This window comes from Helianthus annuus, chromosome 10 (assembly GCF_002127325.2).
Source record: "Helianthus annuus cultivar XRQ/B chromosome 10, HanXRQr2.0-SUNRISE, whole genome shotgun sequence".
Lineage (NCBI taxonomy): Eukaryota > Viridiplantae > Streptophyta > Magnoliopsida > Asterales > Asteraceae > Helianthus > Helianthus annuus.
The window spans coordinates 146,032,173-146,051,048 of NC_035442.2; the positions used below are offsets into that span (position 1 = coordinate 146,032,173).

At 36.2% G+C, this 18,876-nt stretch overlaps 1 protein-coding gene and 1 long non-coding RNA gene across 2 annotated transcripts; both read left to right on the forward strand.

Moving 5' to 3' along the window:
- The first annotated feature begins 487 nt into the window (after window positions 1-487).
- Window positions 488-1,242, forward strand: LOC110882893. The gene is made up of 3 exons (XM_022130791.1): window positions 488-835; window positions 904-1,098; window positions 1,213-1,242. The coding sequence occupies exons 1-3, from the start codon at window positions 488-490 to the stop codon at window positions 1,240-1,242; spliced, it is 573 nt and encodes a 190-aa protein (XP_021986483.1).
- Window positions 1,243-12,917: 11,675 nt separating this feature from the next.
- On the forward strand, window positions 12,918-13,751 carry LOC110882936. Its single transcript, XR_002560300.2, has 2 exons — window positions 12,918-13,361; window positions 13,500-13,751. It is a non-coding gene; the product is annotated as an uncharacterized LOC110882936 (long non-coding RNA).
- The last annotated feature ends 5,125 nt before the right edge of the window (window positions 13,752-18,876 follow it).

The window sequence follows — 18,876 nt, forward strand, 5'->3', positions numbered from 1 at the left end:
AATGGTTTTTGTTGCTTTAGGTGCTGCGGTAATTTACACCTTTTCTTTTGTACTTGCTCTTATTTTTTTTTAAAGTAACATGGGTTTTGATCTTATTTTGTTATCATTAATTTTCAGATTCGTAGCTTTATGTTTAATCTAAGACCGGTCGTTATCATTGACGCGGCACACCTAAAGGATGAATTTAAAGGGACGTTGTTTTTAGCAGTGGGCATGGATGGAAATAATCAGATTTTACCAATTGCTTATGGCATTGGAAAATCAGAGGATGGTGAATCTTGGACATGGTTTCTCTCAAAGCTTAGAGACTGTGTTGGTGAAATAGCAGATATGGCGATCATTTCGGATAGGGCGAATTCTATACATGTAGGTGTTAGAAACGTGTTTACCACGGGTTGGTTGTCGTCATTTAATGATGAATTTACGTTTGCCGTCATCTAAAAAAGAGTACAAGGCACTATGGTGGAAGACATGTAAATCTTATCGGATGTCTGACTTTAACGAGTCATTCAATGCTTTGTGTCTTGCCGTTCCTAGAATACGCCAGGTTTTAACAAATATTGGGTTTGGTAGATGGGCAAGAGCTCATTGTCCTGGCAATCGATACCACTATATGACATCTAATAGTGCGGAGTCTATTAACTCTTTGTCTAGATTCTCGCGTAAGATGCCGATAATGCAATTTATCGAATTCTTCCGCGAGTCTATACAAAAATGGTTTTATGACCGTCGACTGCAGGGCATGCGGGAGAGTCATTCACTGACTCAGTGGGCACAGAAGAAAATTTTAAAGAAAATTGAAGGGTCTAGAACCTGGACTGTTGCAGGCATCCAGGTAAACAGTTTTGTTGTTGAAGACAGTGGGAAAAGGGGTGTAGTTGATTTTTTGAATCGTTCGTGCAGTTGCCGGGTGTCTGGAAAGTTTCTGGTCTACCTTGTGGGCAAGTGATTGCTGTTTCAAGATTTTTTGGTGAACCTGACTGCAGTCATTATGCATTCTCGTGTTATTCAAACGAAGTATACAAAAAAACGTATGAAGAATCGATTAATCTTCTGCCTCATAGGTCTGAATGGGTGATACCAGAAGGCCTTGGCAGTGTATTACCCCCGCATATTACAAAACGTCAATCTGGCCGTCCAAAAGAAAACACCCGCTTAGTTAATATAAGTTTATAAAACGTCGCTGTTAATATAAGTTTCCAACTTTACCAGTTTGGTCCTTACTCAGTTAAGAAATCTTAACTGAGTTATTGTTTTAGAAAGAAATTGTTATATAAACACTAACCCGGTTAGTGTCTATAGTTAATATAAGTTTATAAAATATCAATTTCAGTCCCTGGAGTATAAGTTCAAGAAATTGACCAAATGAACCCTGGACTTTATAAAACAAAATATATATTTATTTATTTTCTTTTATAAATAAGTTTCAAAAATGGCCAAAAGAACCCTAAACGTGTAGTTTGCAATAATTGCACTTTTAGCCCTTGTATTTATATAGTTTCAAAAATGACAATTTAGCCCCTAAAATAGTAATTTCAAATAATGACGGTTTTAACAAAAAATAAAATAAATATTTAGAATTTAGAATTTTAGTAGTTAAGGTTCAAGTTTTAAATAGTTAAGTTTATTTATATAGTTTTAAATAGTTAAGTTTATTTCTACAGTTTTAATAAATATTGGGTGTAAGCCCAAACCCCGTAAGCCCAAACCCGTAAGCCCAACCCTGTAAGCCCAAACCCGTAAGCCCAACCCCGTAAGCCCAAACCCATTAAAGAAAATATAAAACATTATATTAAAAAAAAAGAAAATACATACTAAACATTAAATTCAAAAAACAAATATATACAAAAGAAAAAAACAACATTACATTAAAAAAAACAAAGATCTAAATCTAAACCCTAATTGTTTCCCATTGCGCGACATGTTCGAAATCATGTCCTTCATCGTGGCGGAAGTTGATGAGCGCAACCGCCTTGATGTCCTCCTCGCTAAGGCCCTGGGATGAATCCTCCATAGACTTGTAGTAACCCTCGAACTTCTTACACTTCAAGCGTATAACCCGAAAGCTTGAAGATAAGGCGTCAACGGTACGGCCGTGGTTCGGACCACGGAGTTGTGCAAAATATTGTTGCACCTGGACCCAAAGACCCCCCTGCCCTCGACGAGGAGGATTGGTATACACCTCCTCCCAAGCCTCCACCAATGTAATGTGCTCAACTTCGGTCCACGAGGAAGAAGCCATGTCTGCTTGTGTGTTTCTATGTGTAGAAGAAAGTATGTAACACCCCGTTGAAACATTCTCATTTACACTAGCTTGACAGTGGCTGCCTTAACTTTCGGGACGAAAGTTCTTAAAACTTGGGGATAATGTGACACTTCGGGTTTTTCCCGGGCAACTTTATCGAATTAACATTGCGTGTACGTATATTATTAAATGAAAACTATGGATTATCTGTTACTATGTGTTGTATGTATGTATATTATATAAATATATGTGTGTTACAAGTGGGCCGAGACCCCAAGGATCCGACTCGAGACCACTCCCGGTCTCGAGTGAACAGTAACAGGCGGGCCGGTTGGGCCATACAACCGAGAAGCCCATTTCGGGAGCCCTCAACCCACTCAAGGTGCACCACCCTCTTATAATAACCAAAAACCAACACACTCTCCTTTACACTCTCCCTCATTTCACTCTCACACTCTCTACCTCTCCCTCACTAAAACCCTAACAAACATCACCCTCTCCTCTCCTTCCCTCTCTCGGATCGGACCGGCGACAACCAAAAAGCTCTCGGACTAGCTCGAGATCGTCATTCGGAACTTGGTTCATCAATCTCTTGTACTCCTCCATCTAACCGGTTAGTATATTATAGTTGTTTGATTGAAAATGATGGTTCATGATGCACAAACTATTTTGATTAGTTGGATGTTTGATCGATTATGTTGCTTGTTAGGTAATAGATTTGTTATCAAATTCAAATGAACAATGTGTTGCTTATGAGCCAAATGAATGACTTGAAATAACTAAAATGATATGAGTAAGCTAGTGTGCTTTGAACAAGTGATTCATGCTAGAAAAATGAAGGGAAATGTTGCTTTGGTATCTAGTCTATGTGCTATGATTTTTGTCCGAAAAATACAAGGTTATGTAGGATTATGAATATGTATTGAATATGGTATGAACATAGGATGAACATGTTTGATTTATTGTAGGAAAACCCTAAGGTGATGAACTATTTGAATGTGGCTTGAATATGTGAAGAACATGTTGAAGGTGATATGAATATTTGAAAATCATGTTATTTGATCCGTTTTGGTTAATAACCGGACAAGAAAACATGTTTGTGCACTCTCATTGGATAGTACACATTATCATGAAATCAAATGCTATTGGTCAGTACATTCGCCAGGTTCTAGAAGATTTCTGTGCACGTAATCATGGTTGCGAGTCGGAACCCTTGGTTGCGACTCGAGACCAAAGCATGATGAACCGAGACGGGCTTCAGGGACTCGAGACCGACTAAGTCTCAACTTGAGACGACATGATCTCGACTCGAGACTGGGCTCGAGACTCCTGAGATTGCGACTCGCAAGCAGCACACTCGAGACCAAAACGTGATTCTTCGAGATCTCCCGGTTGCGACTCGAGACCGTGTATTCTCGAGTCAAGACCACCCTTGTCTTGACTGGGCTGCCTACGTGTTATTGGGCCACGACTTGTTGGGCTATCTGTTGACTAGGCTGTATGTGTTTCTGTTACTGTTTATTTGTGATAATGTTAGGGCAGGCCCAATAACCCAACTGTTTGAATGTATGCATGCTAAGTGTGTCTATACGTGTTTGCTACGTGATTACTTGTACCCCAACTTAACCTATATTTGGTAACCATGCTAGGACGTGGTGACCAACGTGATTGACCGGGTAATTAATCTACCGAGCAACCCAAGGTGAGTTCACAACTTAAAGCATGCGTTCCCGGTGGTTTGGGAAACGGAACTAAAGACAACACTATCCCCTTGTGAGGGATACAACTTATTTTTCTTCCCTTGTTATTGGGGACCTTTAGTTAATTACTGTTTATACGGATTGCAACAAACGGCACCAAAAGAAACTCTATCACTTAAGTCCCTACTACACTATACCGATTAGTCGCCGGGGTCTGGCGAACGGGTTATTAGTTGATAGCGCTATTTAGGTCTAACCAGCCTCACACCGACCCTTGTTACTGGGAACGGGCGTGAACTAATAGACTCCGACAACCGTCAATGATGATAGAACATTGACAAACGGGGCACAGCGGAAACGCGGGGTTAACTTAGTATTCGGTATTGGAAAAACAGTTTAGTCGCTAACTTTTGGGGTAGCTCCCCATGGCATGTATAAACGGATAAATTAACTGGTGAAACAAGTTTTTGGTAATTAAAACTGGACAACTAGTGAACTCGCTCAACATTATTGTTGACACCTTACTGCATGCCTTGCAGGTAACCAGTGACTGAGGAGCTTGCTGCTTGGGAATGTGTAGTGTTCGTCTACCCCTGTGTTGGGTGTTAAATAAACATGAACTATGAACCTTGTTTAAAACTGTTTTACTTATGCTTCCGCTACTTACTACTATTTGAACTTAAAACTTTAAGCTTTGAACTTGATATTTGCTAATCGTATGGTTAGTAAGTATTACTTTGGTTACTAATTCAATTATTCAGTATAATTGGTGGCTGGATCCTGGTCAGTCACGCCCTCAAGCGGATGGTACTCCGCAGGTGGAATTTGGGGGTGTGACAAAGTAGAACAAAGAAAGTAGAAGAAAAACGGCGTGTGTGTTTCTGTGTGTTTAGAATTAGGGGTATATATAGTAGGGTTGGTTAAATGAATATTTAATTTAATAGTGGAGAGTTCAAATGAGAAGAAACTTTTTGTAAGAAGAAAAAAGAAGAAATTTCAACCAATAAAAATGCTTCATTTTAACTCATTTAATATAAGTATTTAATGTTACTATAAGGGTAATATGATAAACCTACAAAGATCATTAATTAGTAGGATTCCTCTTTAATGGCTAACTTTATTAAAATTTGTAACTTATCTTCAAAATATATATTTTTACAAAAAAATAAAATAAAATAATTTATAGTGTAGGATAAATTACAATGTATATATGATAAATTACGAGTTGTGTAGGATAACTTTCAACATGTGTAGGGTAATTTTCGAAAGGTGTAGGGTAACCTTTGATATGTGTAGTCAAAAAAACATTAGTGTGAAGGATGGTAGTTTTTATGAGTAATTAATTAGTTAAAGATGATAATAAATGGGATAAGTGAAAAAGTATTTGATGTTTTACAATTGTACCCTTTGTTCTTTTTCTTCTCAATTAAATTTTCTTCTCAAATGAACCTTCCCCTAATTTAATATAACTTTAAATATTCTAACGTCTTAACATAAAATTCAAACGTCTTAACATTTAATTCCCTGTTGAAACGTCTTAACATTTAATAGGCTGTTGAAACGTCTTAACATTTAATAGACTGTTGAAACGTCTTTAAACATTGGATTATACTGAATTGAACTAGAATTCAAACGTAAATTAGTAAAATTTATAACTTTATTATCATTGAATACAAAGTACATAAAAACATAACATACAAACATACAAACATAATCATTTGAACTAGAATACACCAAACCGCTACTTCCATAAATTTAAAATGGGGTAGGAGATCCGGATTTTGATTCCGGAATTTGCATAGAAACACCTAGGAATAAATATGGGACGTGAAATGGTAAGTTCCATCAACCCACATTTATTTTGGCCTAGGTGATATGTAACGGGTTGTTAACATTTGGTTCTGCGTTTCTGCGGCTTCGGTGATGTTAGAGGACCTGGCAAACACATTGGTGAGAGCCCATTGTGTTAGCCAAACTCTCATCAACCACCCTAAACGGGCAGAACCGTCATGACCCGAACAACCCGTTTAACCCTTCACGTGTCCGTTGTAGATGAGTTCTTGAACGCGATCGACCCCGTAGAGCACGTAGAAGGGGAAATCCGTTCTCATCCCATTAAATGGGAGAAGATATGTGTCCCTTGTAGATGACTTCTTAGACCCGTTTAGATAACTTCTTAGAACCGTTTGTTGAATCAGGGGGTCTGCCCATTTTTTGAAGTTGTGAACACCAATGGGGTAGAAAATATGGTGAAGAATAAAACGTTGTGTATAACAGGGTCGAAAATTGTGAACGACTTAAAAAGAGGTTTCAAACGTCTTAAAAATAACTTGAAAACCGGCAAAAGTCTTAAAAAGAACTTTGGAAAACGGGAAGCGTCTCAAAGTTTAAATGAAATGTCTTAAAAAGAACTTTGGAAACCGTGAAACGTCTCAAACGTCTCAAGATTTTAATGAAACGTCTTAAAATTTTTTAAAAAACGTGATAATTTCAGACGTCTTAAGCCGTGTTGAGGCGTCTCAAGCCGGCTTCAAACGTCTCAAGCCATGCAAAACTATCAGCTTATCAACTCAACTTTTAAAACGTCTCAAGCCGCCGTCTGAAACTTCTCAGCCAAGACGTTAAGACGTCTGAGCTGTGTCGGACATGTGGCAGCGTATGGTTGGTCAGCCGGCAAGACGCTAGAACATGTTTGTGGCGTCTCCCCAAGACGTTTCAGTTGACTATTTTGGAAAAGTTAACCATAAGCCATTTTAGCTATTTTCCCTTTCAAATATGCCTTAGGTGATGCTCTTATAAAACAGTCTCTCTCTGAAGTTCTTCTCAAAATAGACATCTATAAGTCATAACGTCTCACTGCGTCAGCATACAAAAAAGTATCATGTTATTAAATTTAATTGTGCTTTTACATACAAAAAAGTATCATACTATATTTAATTATACTTTTACATTTGTAACAATGATTATATTTGAATATTAAACTTTTCTTGAGAAAAAAATGATACTCATATTTGAATATTTAAACTTTTCTTGAGAAAAAAATGATACTCATATATCACGTGTTTATAGATAAGGTTATAAAAGGAGCTCACTTGTACGATGTTCTAATCAAGATTAACACTCATAAAATTAGAGATATATTGGAAAATTATCTAATTAATATCTAACTCGACAAACAGAAATTACATATTTATAGATAAGGTTATAAAATGAGCTCACAAGTACGATGTTCTAATCTAACACTCATAAAATTAGAGATATATTGGAAAATTATCTAATTAATTGATATATCTATACATATAATAAAGTAAACCAGTGTGTGACACGTGTTATTTATTGGAGCCGTCTATTTTTTGATTTTCCCGCCTTTCTTTCATATTTATCTTCTAACAATTTATCTTTTAATTTGTAGATAATATTAAATAGAAAAATGTTTTAATAATTGTAAATAATATTAAATAGAAAAATGTTTATATGATAACTATAACCCTTTTATTGAAGTTTTAAAGGGTTTCACGTTTTTTTGCACCTGGTCTTTTATGTTTTAAATTCTAGGATTTGGCTAAAACACACTTTGCCATTAATCACATAATTTTTTTGGATTTATTAAAAATTCATGACTATATTATATACTTATAAGCTTGAATATATATGTCAAACTTAAAAATTATTCTTCAAAAATTCAGTAACATCTATACTCTATATATATAGTAACACGTGTCATTTATTGAAGACACATATTTTTTAAGTTTTCCCGCTTTTCTTTCATATATATCTTCTAATAATTGTAAATAATACTAAATAGAAAAATGTTAATTGAATACAAAAAATATAGGATAACATCAAATGTATATCGATTACTTAAATGAGTATACACATGTATGAGATTTTTTTACTATTATTATTAGTTTCATTATTTTTCAAATATATATAAGTGTGTCCGTCTTTGATTTGCATTTACAAGAAATATTTATTATACAGGATCGGCTCAACCATTTTAGAGGCCTAAAGCAAGTTTCAAAATCGGGGCTCTTCTTGCCTATTTTTTTTCTTATTCAAAAAGAATAAACGACGATCGATCGGCCTAACGGAGATTCAAACCCGCCCCCTTAAGGTACACAGATGACATGCGCACCAACTGGGCTACAACCTTTTAATAACAAGGCTCATACCCATATAGTATATTTTTTTTTTAAATCTTGAGGCCCTATACATTTGGTGGCCTGAGGCCCAAGCCTCAAAATACTTGGGTTTGGCCCGACCCTGTTATTATATAGTTTAAATTGTTCAACCCGTGTAACACACGGGGAACTAACCTAGTATATATATATATATATATATATAACTCGACAAACAGAAATAATTTAATGAAAATAATATCATGTGAGATTGGGTGGGGCTAAACAACATCTCTAAAAACACTTTCCGTGTGCAACTCGTTTTTCCTAATTTTGTTTCCATCTTTCCACTAAATCATATTTGCCTTTCTTGCACTAACATTATTATATTATAATGTGCCTTTCTTGCACTAACATTAAATATTGAGTTAATTGCCCGAATGGTCCCTGTGGTTTCATGTTATTTCACGTTTAGTCCCCACATTTTGAAAATAGCAGGTATACTCCCTATGGTTTGTTATTTTGTTACTCGGATAGTCCCCTGAGTAGATGCAGTTAGTTTGGAAATAACAGGTATGCTCCCTATGGTTTGACATTTTGTTACTCGGATAGTCTCCTGAGTAAATGTCAGGGGACTATCCGAGTAACAAAATGACAAACCATAGGGAGCATACCTGCTATTTTCAAAATGTGGGGACTAAACGTGAAAAAACATGAAATTACAGGGATCATCCGAGCAATTAACTCTTAAATATTCTAATTAGCTCACTCAAATTTTGAAAAATGTTCCAATTAAATCACTCAACATTAATTTTTCATTAAAATTAAGGTTTTTTAATCTGTTTCATAGGTAACCGTGATAATGTGGATTTTTGTTTTTTTTTTCTCTTTTATTTGATGCTAACGTCGAGTGATGACGTGGATTATAACTTGTTTTTTTTTTAATTTTTAATGTAATTAAATGGTTTTTATTTTTAATAAATATAATTTGATATACGAAAATAATTCGACCCCAGCATCTTGTGCTCCATTTTTTTCTTGACACGTGGAAAAAAAAGACATGGCTCGATTTGAATGTTAAGTTATCTAATTGTGACAAAAACGACACCAATAACCTAATTAAAACACTTTTAAAACTTAGTTACTATCTGTAAAATTTTCCCTAAATTATATTCATTTCTAAGATTGAAATACTGAAAGAATAGAAGTACGAAAGTTGGTTATTCAAGTGTGAAGCATTGAACGCATTTAGAAAATATATATACATATATCTGTAGGTAAATGATTTAAACGTGTGTGTATATTATATTGTACTAGGATGAAGCCCATGCGTTGCAGCGGTTGTTATAAAACTATGTTTAGTAGCAGTACTATACTATTGTCAACGACCACCAACACCGGAAAAGTCGTAAAAACAAAATAAATAAAAACGGGAAAAAATAACGTCGAGTGAAAAGCAGACGTAAAATCTTTAAATCACGCACACTCGTTGCTGAGAAATTAAACCAAAACGTAAAACATAGAAAAAATAACTAAGTCCATCCAGGACCCGCGTGTTGGACGAACTTGTCAAACGCAGAAAAATAGATCCAACAAGAAAAAAAATATACGAAAAAATGTTGAATCCCACACGCACGTTGCGGTGTGTTAACTCACAAAATTTAGAACGAAACGAAAAACTTGGGAATGATGAAAAGTATGGTGGACCAAAACTGAAAATAAAAAAGAGTTGGAATTAAATTGCAAAAGATGAAAAAATTTTGGGTTAAAATTAAAAAAAAAACAAAGGGTCTAAATTGCAAAATTGAAGTTATTTATTAATTTTAGATAAAGATAAGGATAAACATAAGTGATATATATATATATATATTGGTTATTAATTAATATTAATATTAAAAGAAATTTATTAAAGAAAGTTATTAAATAAATATAAATAAAATTTATGAGTTTGAAGGTGAGAATACCATGTGACATTATTTAGAGTCTTTTATTATAAGTTAGATTTTCTTGTGTTATTATATTACTAGGTTATAACCCCGTGTATTACACGGGTCGAATAAATGAATTTTATATACTAAATAATAAAACAATATATCTTTAAAAACCCCCTTTTATTGCACGGGTGAATATTTATTTAATTAATATAAGATACGTTTGGAAGTGAGGCAAGAAAATCATAAAATAAATGCTTACAATGAATGATAGGTGTCACACATTAATGCTTTATTATATAGTATAGATATATATTTAGATTGGTATAAATAGATTATTCTATTGTAGTAAAATTTGTTAACAAAGTCTCAATAAATTTAACCCTTTATTTAAAATTTGTAAATGTAACGAAGTCTCAATAAATTTAACCCTTTATTTAACAGTTGTAAATGTAGAAATGATAAATAATATTAGTTAATTTTATTTTAAATTTTGTAAAATCTATTTGATACCAAACTAAACAAAACGTTCAAATATATAGTTAATATCAAGAGTAAATTCCGATTTTGGCCTCTGTGGTTATATCATTGTTACCCTTTTAGCCTAAAAATGAATCTTTTAACATCTGAGCTCCCAACGTCTTTTTTTTTTAAAACTTTTTTGGCCCCTAACACCAAACCCATCCATTTACTTTTAGGGGCCAAAAGGGTTAGAAAAAAGACGTTGGAATCCAAGAGGGCTAGAAAAATAAACGTTGAGGGCTCAGATTTAAAAAAAAAAAAAATTCTGCTAAAAGGGTAAAAGTGATATAACCACAGGGGCTAAAATCATAATTTACTCTAATATCAGATTAGATAACTGAGTTTGAATTTGAAGTAAATAGATAACTATAAAAGTAATAATTAAACTAAACAATATTTAGTAGGAGGGTTATCTATAATTAATTAGAATACATTAAACTAAAATAATAATTATCTATAAGATATGGCCTAATATAATGACAAGTGTCCCAAAAATGGTTTTTTTTATTATATAGTATAGATGATGTGTATCATATTGTACTATTGTATCATATTGGATAATGTTTGTCCATCATCTAATACGAATATCTTTTGATATGCACCTGCAAAAATCAATCACTGATTCGTAATATGATTACAAGATTTGCTGATTTCCTCGAGTTCAATTCTATACTCGAAAACGATAATACTCAGATCCTTTGGAACATCTGTAAAAAATTTTTGAATATATTTTCTTTATTATATTATTTAGAGTTCCAGCAACTTGTTCAAATTAACCATGATTTGGAAATATGATACTTAGACTATAAGTACGTTTTAATTCATTAATGCAATAACCTTTAGTCACACATGGAGTAAGCGCAACTAGTTACAACCTTAAATGATACTGTCATAGTAGTCTCTTGTTTTGCCCTCCAATTTTTTTTTTTTTCATTTTTCTTTTGGTTTTGGAGTTGGCCAAGATCTTCACTCTCAGATTATTTGTTTTTAGTTAAAAAAACATAGATGTCATTTTGATAACTAAATTTGAAAAAATTAAGAACGGTTAATAAAAAATGTAACAAATAAGATATTTCATCACGTACGTTGTTTTATAACCTATCAACCTATCATTCCCATCATTTTTTCGGAACTTTTTGCCAACTGAAGATCTGTTAGCTAGTAACCGTCGGTAATGAGGATCAGATTTAATACGTCGGTAACTATCGGTCAGTAATCTATCAATAAAACCATTTGATTGTGATGCTTGCAGAGTGCTTCGTAGCTTATTATCAAGTTGCTGAACTGTTGTTAATTCGTTGGTAATTTAGTTATCAAAAATCACATTACCCACGCTGTGACTTATGGCGAACCATCCAACGATTTTTCAACGGACATGCTAAAGGCATAAGTTTTGTAGTAACATTGGGCATAAAAAATTCAAGAAGCATTGTCGCGTAGGTTCTTTCTCAATTACAATTTCCCTAAACAAACCCAATGTATGTATGGATGTATATACAAAGATACAAAATATGTACAAAATTGGAATCAGTGACAGACCCGAAATTTATCACCTTATATCGGCTAACTAGGCAAATATTAGACTTGGTACGTAGTACTTTTCTTCGTTATACGAAAAGTTTTCAAGACTACTTGGAGGGAAAAGAAGAGTGTTAAAACATTTGATAAGGTTTTACATTTATTAACTAATAAAGCATTAAGATTTTATATTAATTTCACATGTTATAACATCTAAACATACAAAAAAATTACGTTTTGAAATCTGATTATTGTAACAGTGCAAGACATATCCGTAATAAGATGTTTAAAGTTTTTTTATTTATTTTTCATCTTTTCTCATGCTAATCCACCTAGGTAAAGTGTAGACCTCACAAATCACAATGTACCTGTCATCTTCAATTGCTTAGATCATCATGATATTAACTTGAATTAAGGCTCTGCCTTTAATCTTTGTCTTTCTTGCGTACATGTACCTCGTTGTAATGTAAAAGCGCAAAAAAAATTCTTATTATAATATATTCCCTAATTTTTTTAGTGGGTTTTTTTGCCCCCACGGAGTTGATCACACTCTAGTGGATGTTGAACCGAAAACGTCATTAGTTCATGATTTTGAAAATAGGATAATGGGTAAATTACTTTTTGAGTCCCTGTGTTTTATGAGTTTTAACTAGTTGAGTCCAAAAGCAAAAAGTTTAACGACCTGAGTCCCCATAAGCTTTTTCTTTAACCATTTGAGTCCAAATTTCTAACACTGTTAGAATTTTTTGGTTAAATATTGTTAAATTACCAAAATACCCTTATAATTAAAAAAATAAAATAATAAATGCCCCCCATACTAAAAAATAGAAAAATAAATAACCCTGTATTATTTAACACCGCACTCATCTTTCTCTCAAAACAACCACTACAACAACCATCATACACCACCATAACCATCATACATACACCTGATGAGGAGATTCAACTTGGTAGAGCTCCGGCTCAAATGGTGTGAACTGTATTTTGTTATACGTTATGCATATTCAAATAATTAATAATCTCCAGATATGAAATTACCCCCAATTTGAATTGAAGTTGAGCCCTAACCCTACATCCCCATCCCCATTCAATTCAATTCAATTCAATATGGAGGTTTAGTAACTGAATCAGCTAGAAAAAGATATGATGGAGGCAGAAACAGGGGCATGGTTGATTATTGTGTTGGAACGATCGTGTGGGTTCAGATGCGTAACGGGTCGTGGTGGCCGGGTAAGATACTGGGCTCTGACGAGCGCTCTGCTTCGCATCTCATATCTCCCAAATCTGGAACCCCTGTCAAACTTCTTGGCAGGGAAGATGCCAGTGTGTAAGTCCAGTCCTCCTTTCCTTTATTTACAAATATAGTTGGTTACTTTATGACTTGTTACTTATCATCATGTATCTTATCTCTGTCGTCGTCCTTGAGGGAGGGATCTTCATCTAAGGTTTGTTTGACATTGGGCAGAGACTGGTACAATCTGGAGAAGTCGAAGCGAGTTAAACCCTTCCGCTGTGGTGAGGATGATGGTGGTGGCAGTGGTGAGGATGATGGTGGGGATGGTGGCTGTGGGTGGTGTTTATATATATATTATATATTAAAAGTTCATGCATTAAACACTTGTTTCTTGTACTTATGTGCATATAAGACTTGTACTTTGTGTGTAAATGGCCAAATTATCCTCATAGTTAACAGACTTGATGGATGGAGTTAGAAATTTGGACTCAAATAGTTAAAGAAAATGTTTATGGGGACTCAGGTCGTTAAACTTTTTGCTTTTGTACTTAACTAGTTAAAACACATAAAACACAGGGACTCAAAAAGTAATTTACCCTAGGATAATATGTTGAGATGATATAAGTTATCAACATTAGGGGACCGGGGTGGAAGAAGTTTATCACGTGATGGACTGCCAGCACGCGTGATGGGGAGAATAACACCATCGCTACTCAAATGTATAACGCGTCAATTTTAGAACGTGTGGTATTTTTGACGCGTGATGGGCATTGGATGGTGAGAGAAATTGTTGGTTTTGAGAGAAATTGTTGGGTGTGTCGGTGATGGACATTTCCATTAAAATTCATCCATAGTGATGGAATATTGCTTGATGACATGGCAGAACTTAATTGGAAGTTGTGAGTGATGACTGATGACCACCCCTACCCCCTTTATAAGCACAACATATTAGGGGTAGGGGCGCCCATCACTCACCACTCACTCGTCACTCACAACACTCAATCAATTTCCGTCATGTCATCGAGCGTTATTCCATCACTAGTGATAGATTTTAGTGGAAATGTCCATCACTCACCATACACTATCAAAATCATTAAAAAAAAACAAAACTGAATTGCATCAAGTTTTTAACGCTTGAAACGTTCAACCTATGCAGTTAATCTCGGCGATATCTCGGTGATTATCACCGATATCTCGGTTATCGGACCTCCACAAGAATATCGGTTTAAAATCTCGGTAATAATCTCGGTCCCGATAATATCGGCGATATATACCGATATATCGCCGATATTTTGTAATTGTGATATCGGTTGTCTCGTTGATAATATCGGTTGGCCCGACAAATATGCGGTGGTCCGACGGCGGTGCTGTTAGCTCCGGCAAAATAGCTCTATTGTGTTAAGGGTAGAGAAGAAGATAGAGTAAGAAGCTTCAGATGTTGAATCACTTTCAGAAACAAATGACGCCTGTTTATAATCTAAGGCATTTTATGGTGAAAGTTTAGAACAAGAACTGATAGAAGAACAAAAAGAAAAATCAAAGAGGATAAAGCAAGCACATGATGGCGGCTGCAATAATATGACATGTTCTAATGTATTAGGGTTGAATGGAATGTTGAATGGAATTTTGAATAAACCCCTTCAAAAATATAACTTTTGCATGTTTTTACTCCTATGTTATCTACTTTACAGATTTAACCCTTCATTACTGTTGGGGCTGGATTTTACTATAAATGATCCTTATACGTGATCCTGACAAGTGATCCTTGTTTCTTTGGCAGATAGTGATCCTCAGCCAGACTTCAGGATCAGGATCATGGGACGATATGGTGATCCTTATACTAACGGTCATTTTCGATTACTACAATATTATTTTGCAGGAATATCTAGCAGGATATGCCCTACATATCATGATCCAGGGACGCGCTTTTACAAATATGGCAAGAGCTGAATTGAAGATGAACGTTGTGCCGGATATGGAAACATGGCTTGATCTAAGGGCAGCAATTTAGGCTAGATTATCTTTATTTCTAAAGGGGTAATGAGCTGATTAGTGGTCTATCTACCTAAAATAAGTTACCTACACATGTATAAATACCCATCTTCCTCATTCGGAAGAACACACACAACATACGACACAACTCTCAACACTTAGACACTCAGTGATCCTTGTACTCAGCTCATTATCATCCGAAGTTGTAACTACATTTTTATTATATTGAAGTTGGTGATCGGTAGTTGCCATCACCCGAGGTTTTTTATGCCGGAGATCATACATTGATCAAGGGCTTTTTCCTCGTATAAATCGTTGTGTCTTTGCATATTCATCACAGAAGTGATCCTTTACTTTCATAGCTAACCAAGCATCATACCCCGTTTACATATAGTTTGGTTACATTATCCTTGTGTGATTTTTGACCAAAACAGTTTGGCGCCCACCGTGGGGCAATTGGTGCTTCATTCATAAAGAAAATCTTTTGTTCGAAATCATCTCGAAGAGTTACATGGCTTCATCATTGAAGAACACCTCCACGGCGATGTCTGCAGTCACCTCAGCACAAGCCACTCTACCTCCTCCACCGGCAGGATCCCAGAGAAATGCTGAGAAGAGACCAACCCCTTCTTTCTCTAAACCTCCATCTTCTTCTGCTATGAATTCTTCTATTCCCAGTACTAGTGATGTGTTTGCTTTAATTTTGCAGATGAAGGATCGTATGCAGCGGCAGGATGAAACTAATGACAGGATCCTCAGGGAGATTGGAGATCTCAAAAGACAAAAGAAAGCGGCAGAGGATCATTCCCCACTGATGCCAAAATCCTTGAGTTTTGAGACTCCAATGGTCACCTCTCAGCCATCAGGGATCCCAGACGTACAGATCACAGGGGAAACGAGAGGATTACATCTCAAGTCAGCAGCAATGACTCAGACATCGGGCTCGTATTTTCAGCCAGCAGGATCCTATCCTCAGTATATGGGATCCTTCATGAATCCGGGAGCCTATCCGGGGGCACAGCAGTTTCAAGGATCCTACTTTATCCCAGGATCATTCCAGGGCCAAGGATCCTCCTTTATCCCAGGATCATCCCAGGTTCAAGGATCCTCCTTCGTTCCAGGATCATCCCAGATACCAGGATCCTTACAGATGCCAGGATCCCTAAAAAGTTTGCAAACAGGGAGTCTAGATGTCCATCAAGGGGACTTCATTCCAATGCAGACTATTGCTTCCACTGGTCCCTCCGTTGTTCCAGAATCCCAGCAATATGGATTCCCTAACTTGAACCCAATGGGAGGTAACACTTTAAATAATTATCCTACCACTAACCATGGATTCATGCAGGATACAGGTACCAATCATGTTATGGCCAGGGAACTACAGAAACTAAAGGACATGATCTCAAGTGTTCCAGGGGTAGTCAAGCCTATCCCAGAGATTGCAGATGGGAGCCACAAGGTATCTCGCTTTGCACCACCAATCTGTGATGCAGAGGTACCCAAAAGGTTCCATATCCCTACCATGAAGTTGTATGACGGCACAACGGATCCAGAGGAGCATATAGCACAATACAGGGAAAGGATGGAGATCAATCCTATCCCAGAAAAATTGAAGGAAGCATGCCTATGTAAAGGATTTGGATCTACTCTTACTGGATCAGCCCTTAAATGGCTGCTAAGTCTTCCCCCTTACTCTATTACTTCATTTGCTAATTTAGTTAATTTATTCAATAACCAATTCTCTTGTAGTAGAAAATTCGAAAAATTAACTAGTGATTTGTACAGGATAACTCAAAATCATAACGAATCATTAAGAGATTATATAACTAAATTTAGTAAAGAATCCTTGGATATTCCCAACTTGGATATGGCTACAGCTGTTGAAGCCTTCAAAATGGGACTTCTTAAGGATTCATTATTCTATGATGATCTTGTTATGACACCTTGCAGGAACTTAGATGAAGTAAGAACTCGAGCACTCAGGTTTATCCGGCTAGAGGATGACAAGAGGATCCAGGAGAGACAAGTAGGATCCCCAAAACAAGATAAGCAAGGATCCTCCTTCAAAAACAACAAGTTCAAATCCTACCATAGAAACGGGAACAAGAATGTGCATGCTGTCGACCAAGAAGAGGATGATGAAGAATATCCTCCAATCTCAGAATATTGTTTTTCCGTTGACAATCACGAACTAATCCTTGCAATGCAGAATCTAGGTGAAAAGGCTAGGTGGCCCAGGAAGAATGATAAACCATCCGGGACTAAAGACAAGTCCAAATGGTGTGCATACCATGAGGATTTCGGCCATCTGACTGAAGATTGCATAGCTTTAAGAAAGGAAATTGGATACCTGCTAAGCAAGGGACATCTAAAAGAATTGCTGGGGAGAAAAAAGCAAAGGACCCAGGATCCTGAAAGGATCCCCGAAAAAGCCCCAGCACCTCCGGCAAATGCACAAGTGATCAACTTCATATCCGGAGGATCAGACATTTGTGGTACATCCTTTTCAGCGGCCAAAAGACATGCAAAAGAATCAAAAATGGACAATGGAGAAAGGCCTATTAGAACATCAAGTGTTTCAGAAGGGAAAACGATAACCTTTGATGAGGATGATCGCATCAACATCCAGGATCCTCATCATGATAGTTTAGTTATTACTCTCTTTATTTCTAACCATTTTGTCCGCAGGATCCTTATCGATGGAGGGAGCTCAGTGAACATAATCCAGCTTGATGTCTTGAAGAAGATGGGAATCCCAGAATCAGACATCACACCAAGATCCTCCGTGCTTGTAGGATTCAGTGGAGAAACGAAGAAAACTCTGGGGGACATCAAACTCCCAATCTACGTGGAAGGATTACATAATTATCAAAAATTGTGTGTTATTGACTGTTTATCTTGTTGCAACGTTATCCTTGGCAGGCCTTGGATACATGACATGAAAGCAGTTCCATCTACCTACCATCAATGTGTAAAGCTCCCTAGCCCATGGGGGATAATCAAGATCGACAGCGATCAGCAAGAGGCTAAGGATTGCTATACCTCATCCATGAAGCCAACCTCGAAGCCAAGGGAGCAATAGCAATTACAGTATCCTCCGAGGAATGTCTTGGAGGCAAGGGAGCAAGATGTAGATGAAATCCTCTTGGACCCTAGTGATCCTGAATCAAAAATCTATATCGGATCAGGGATCCTTGGCGAGATGAAAGAAGACATGATATCCTTCCTCAAAAGAAGAAAATCTACCTTTGCTTGGAAACATGAAGATATGACAGGTATATCCAAGGATATTATTACTCACAAACTTGGCATTGACAGGTCTATCAAGCCAATCCATCAAAAAAAGAGGAAGTTTGCACCAGAAAGGAATGCCATTATCCAAGAAGAAGTAGAGAGACTACTTCGAGCAGGTATGATCAGAGAGGTAAAGTATCCTAAATGGTTAGCCAATGTGGTTGTTGTCCAAAAGAAAAACGGAAAGTGGAGGGTATGTGTCGATTTCACTGATTTGAATAAGGCATGTCCCAAGGATCCTTTCCCATTACCCCACATTGACTCCATGGTGGATGCAACAGCGGGGCATGAACTGTTAACTTTTATGGATGCATCATCCGGA

What these genes read in the sequence shown, in the direction of transcription:
- LOC110882893 (XM_022130791.1), top strand. Translation starts at nt 488, where the DNA reads ATGTCTGACTTTAACGAGTCATTCAATGCTTTGTGTCTTGCCGTTCCT. An exon ending in GGACTGTTGCAGGCATCCAG is followed by an intron (nt 836 to 903) that starts GTAAACAGTTTT and finishes TCGTTCGTGCAG; the next exon opens with TTGCCGGGTGTCTGGAAAGT. An exon ending in TACCAGAAGGCCTTGGCAGT is followed by an intron (nt 1,099 to 1,212) that starts GTATTACCCCCG and finishes CAACTTTACCAG; the next exon opens with TTTGGTCCTTACTCAGTTAA.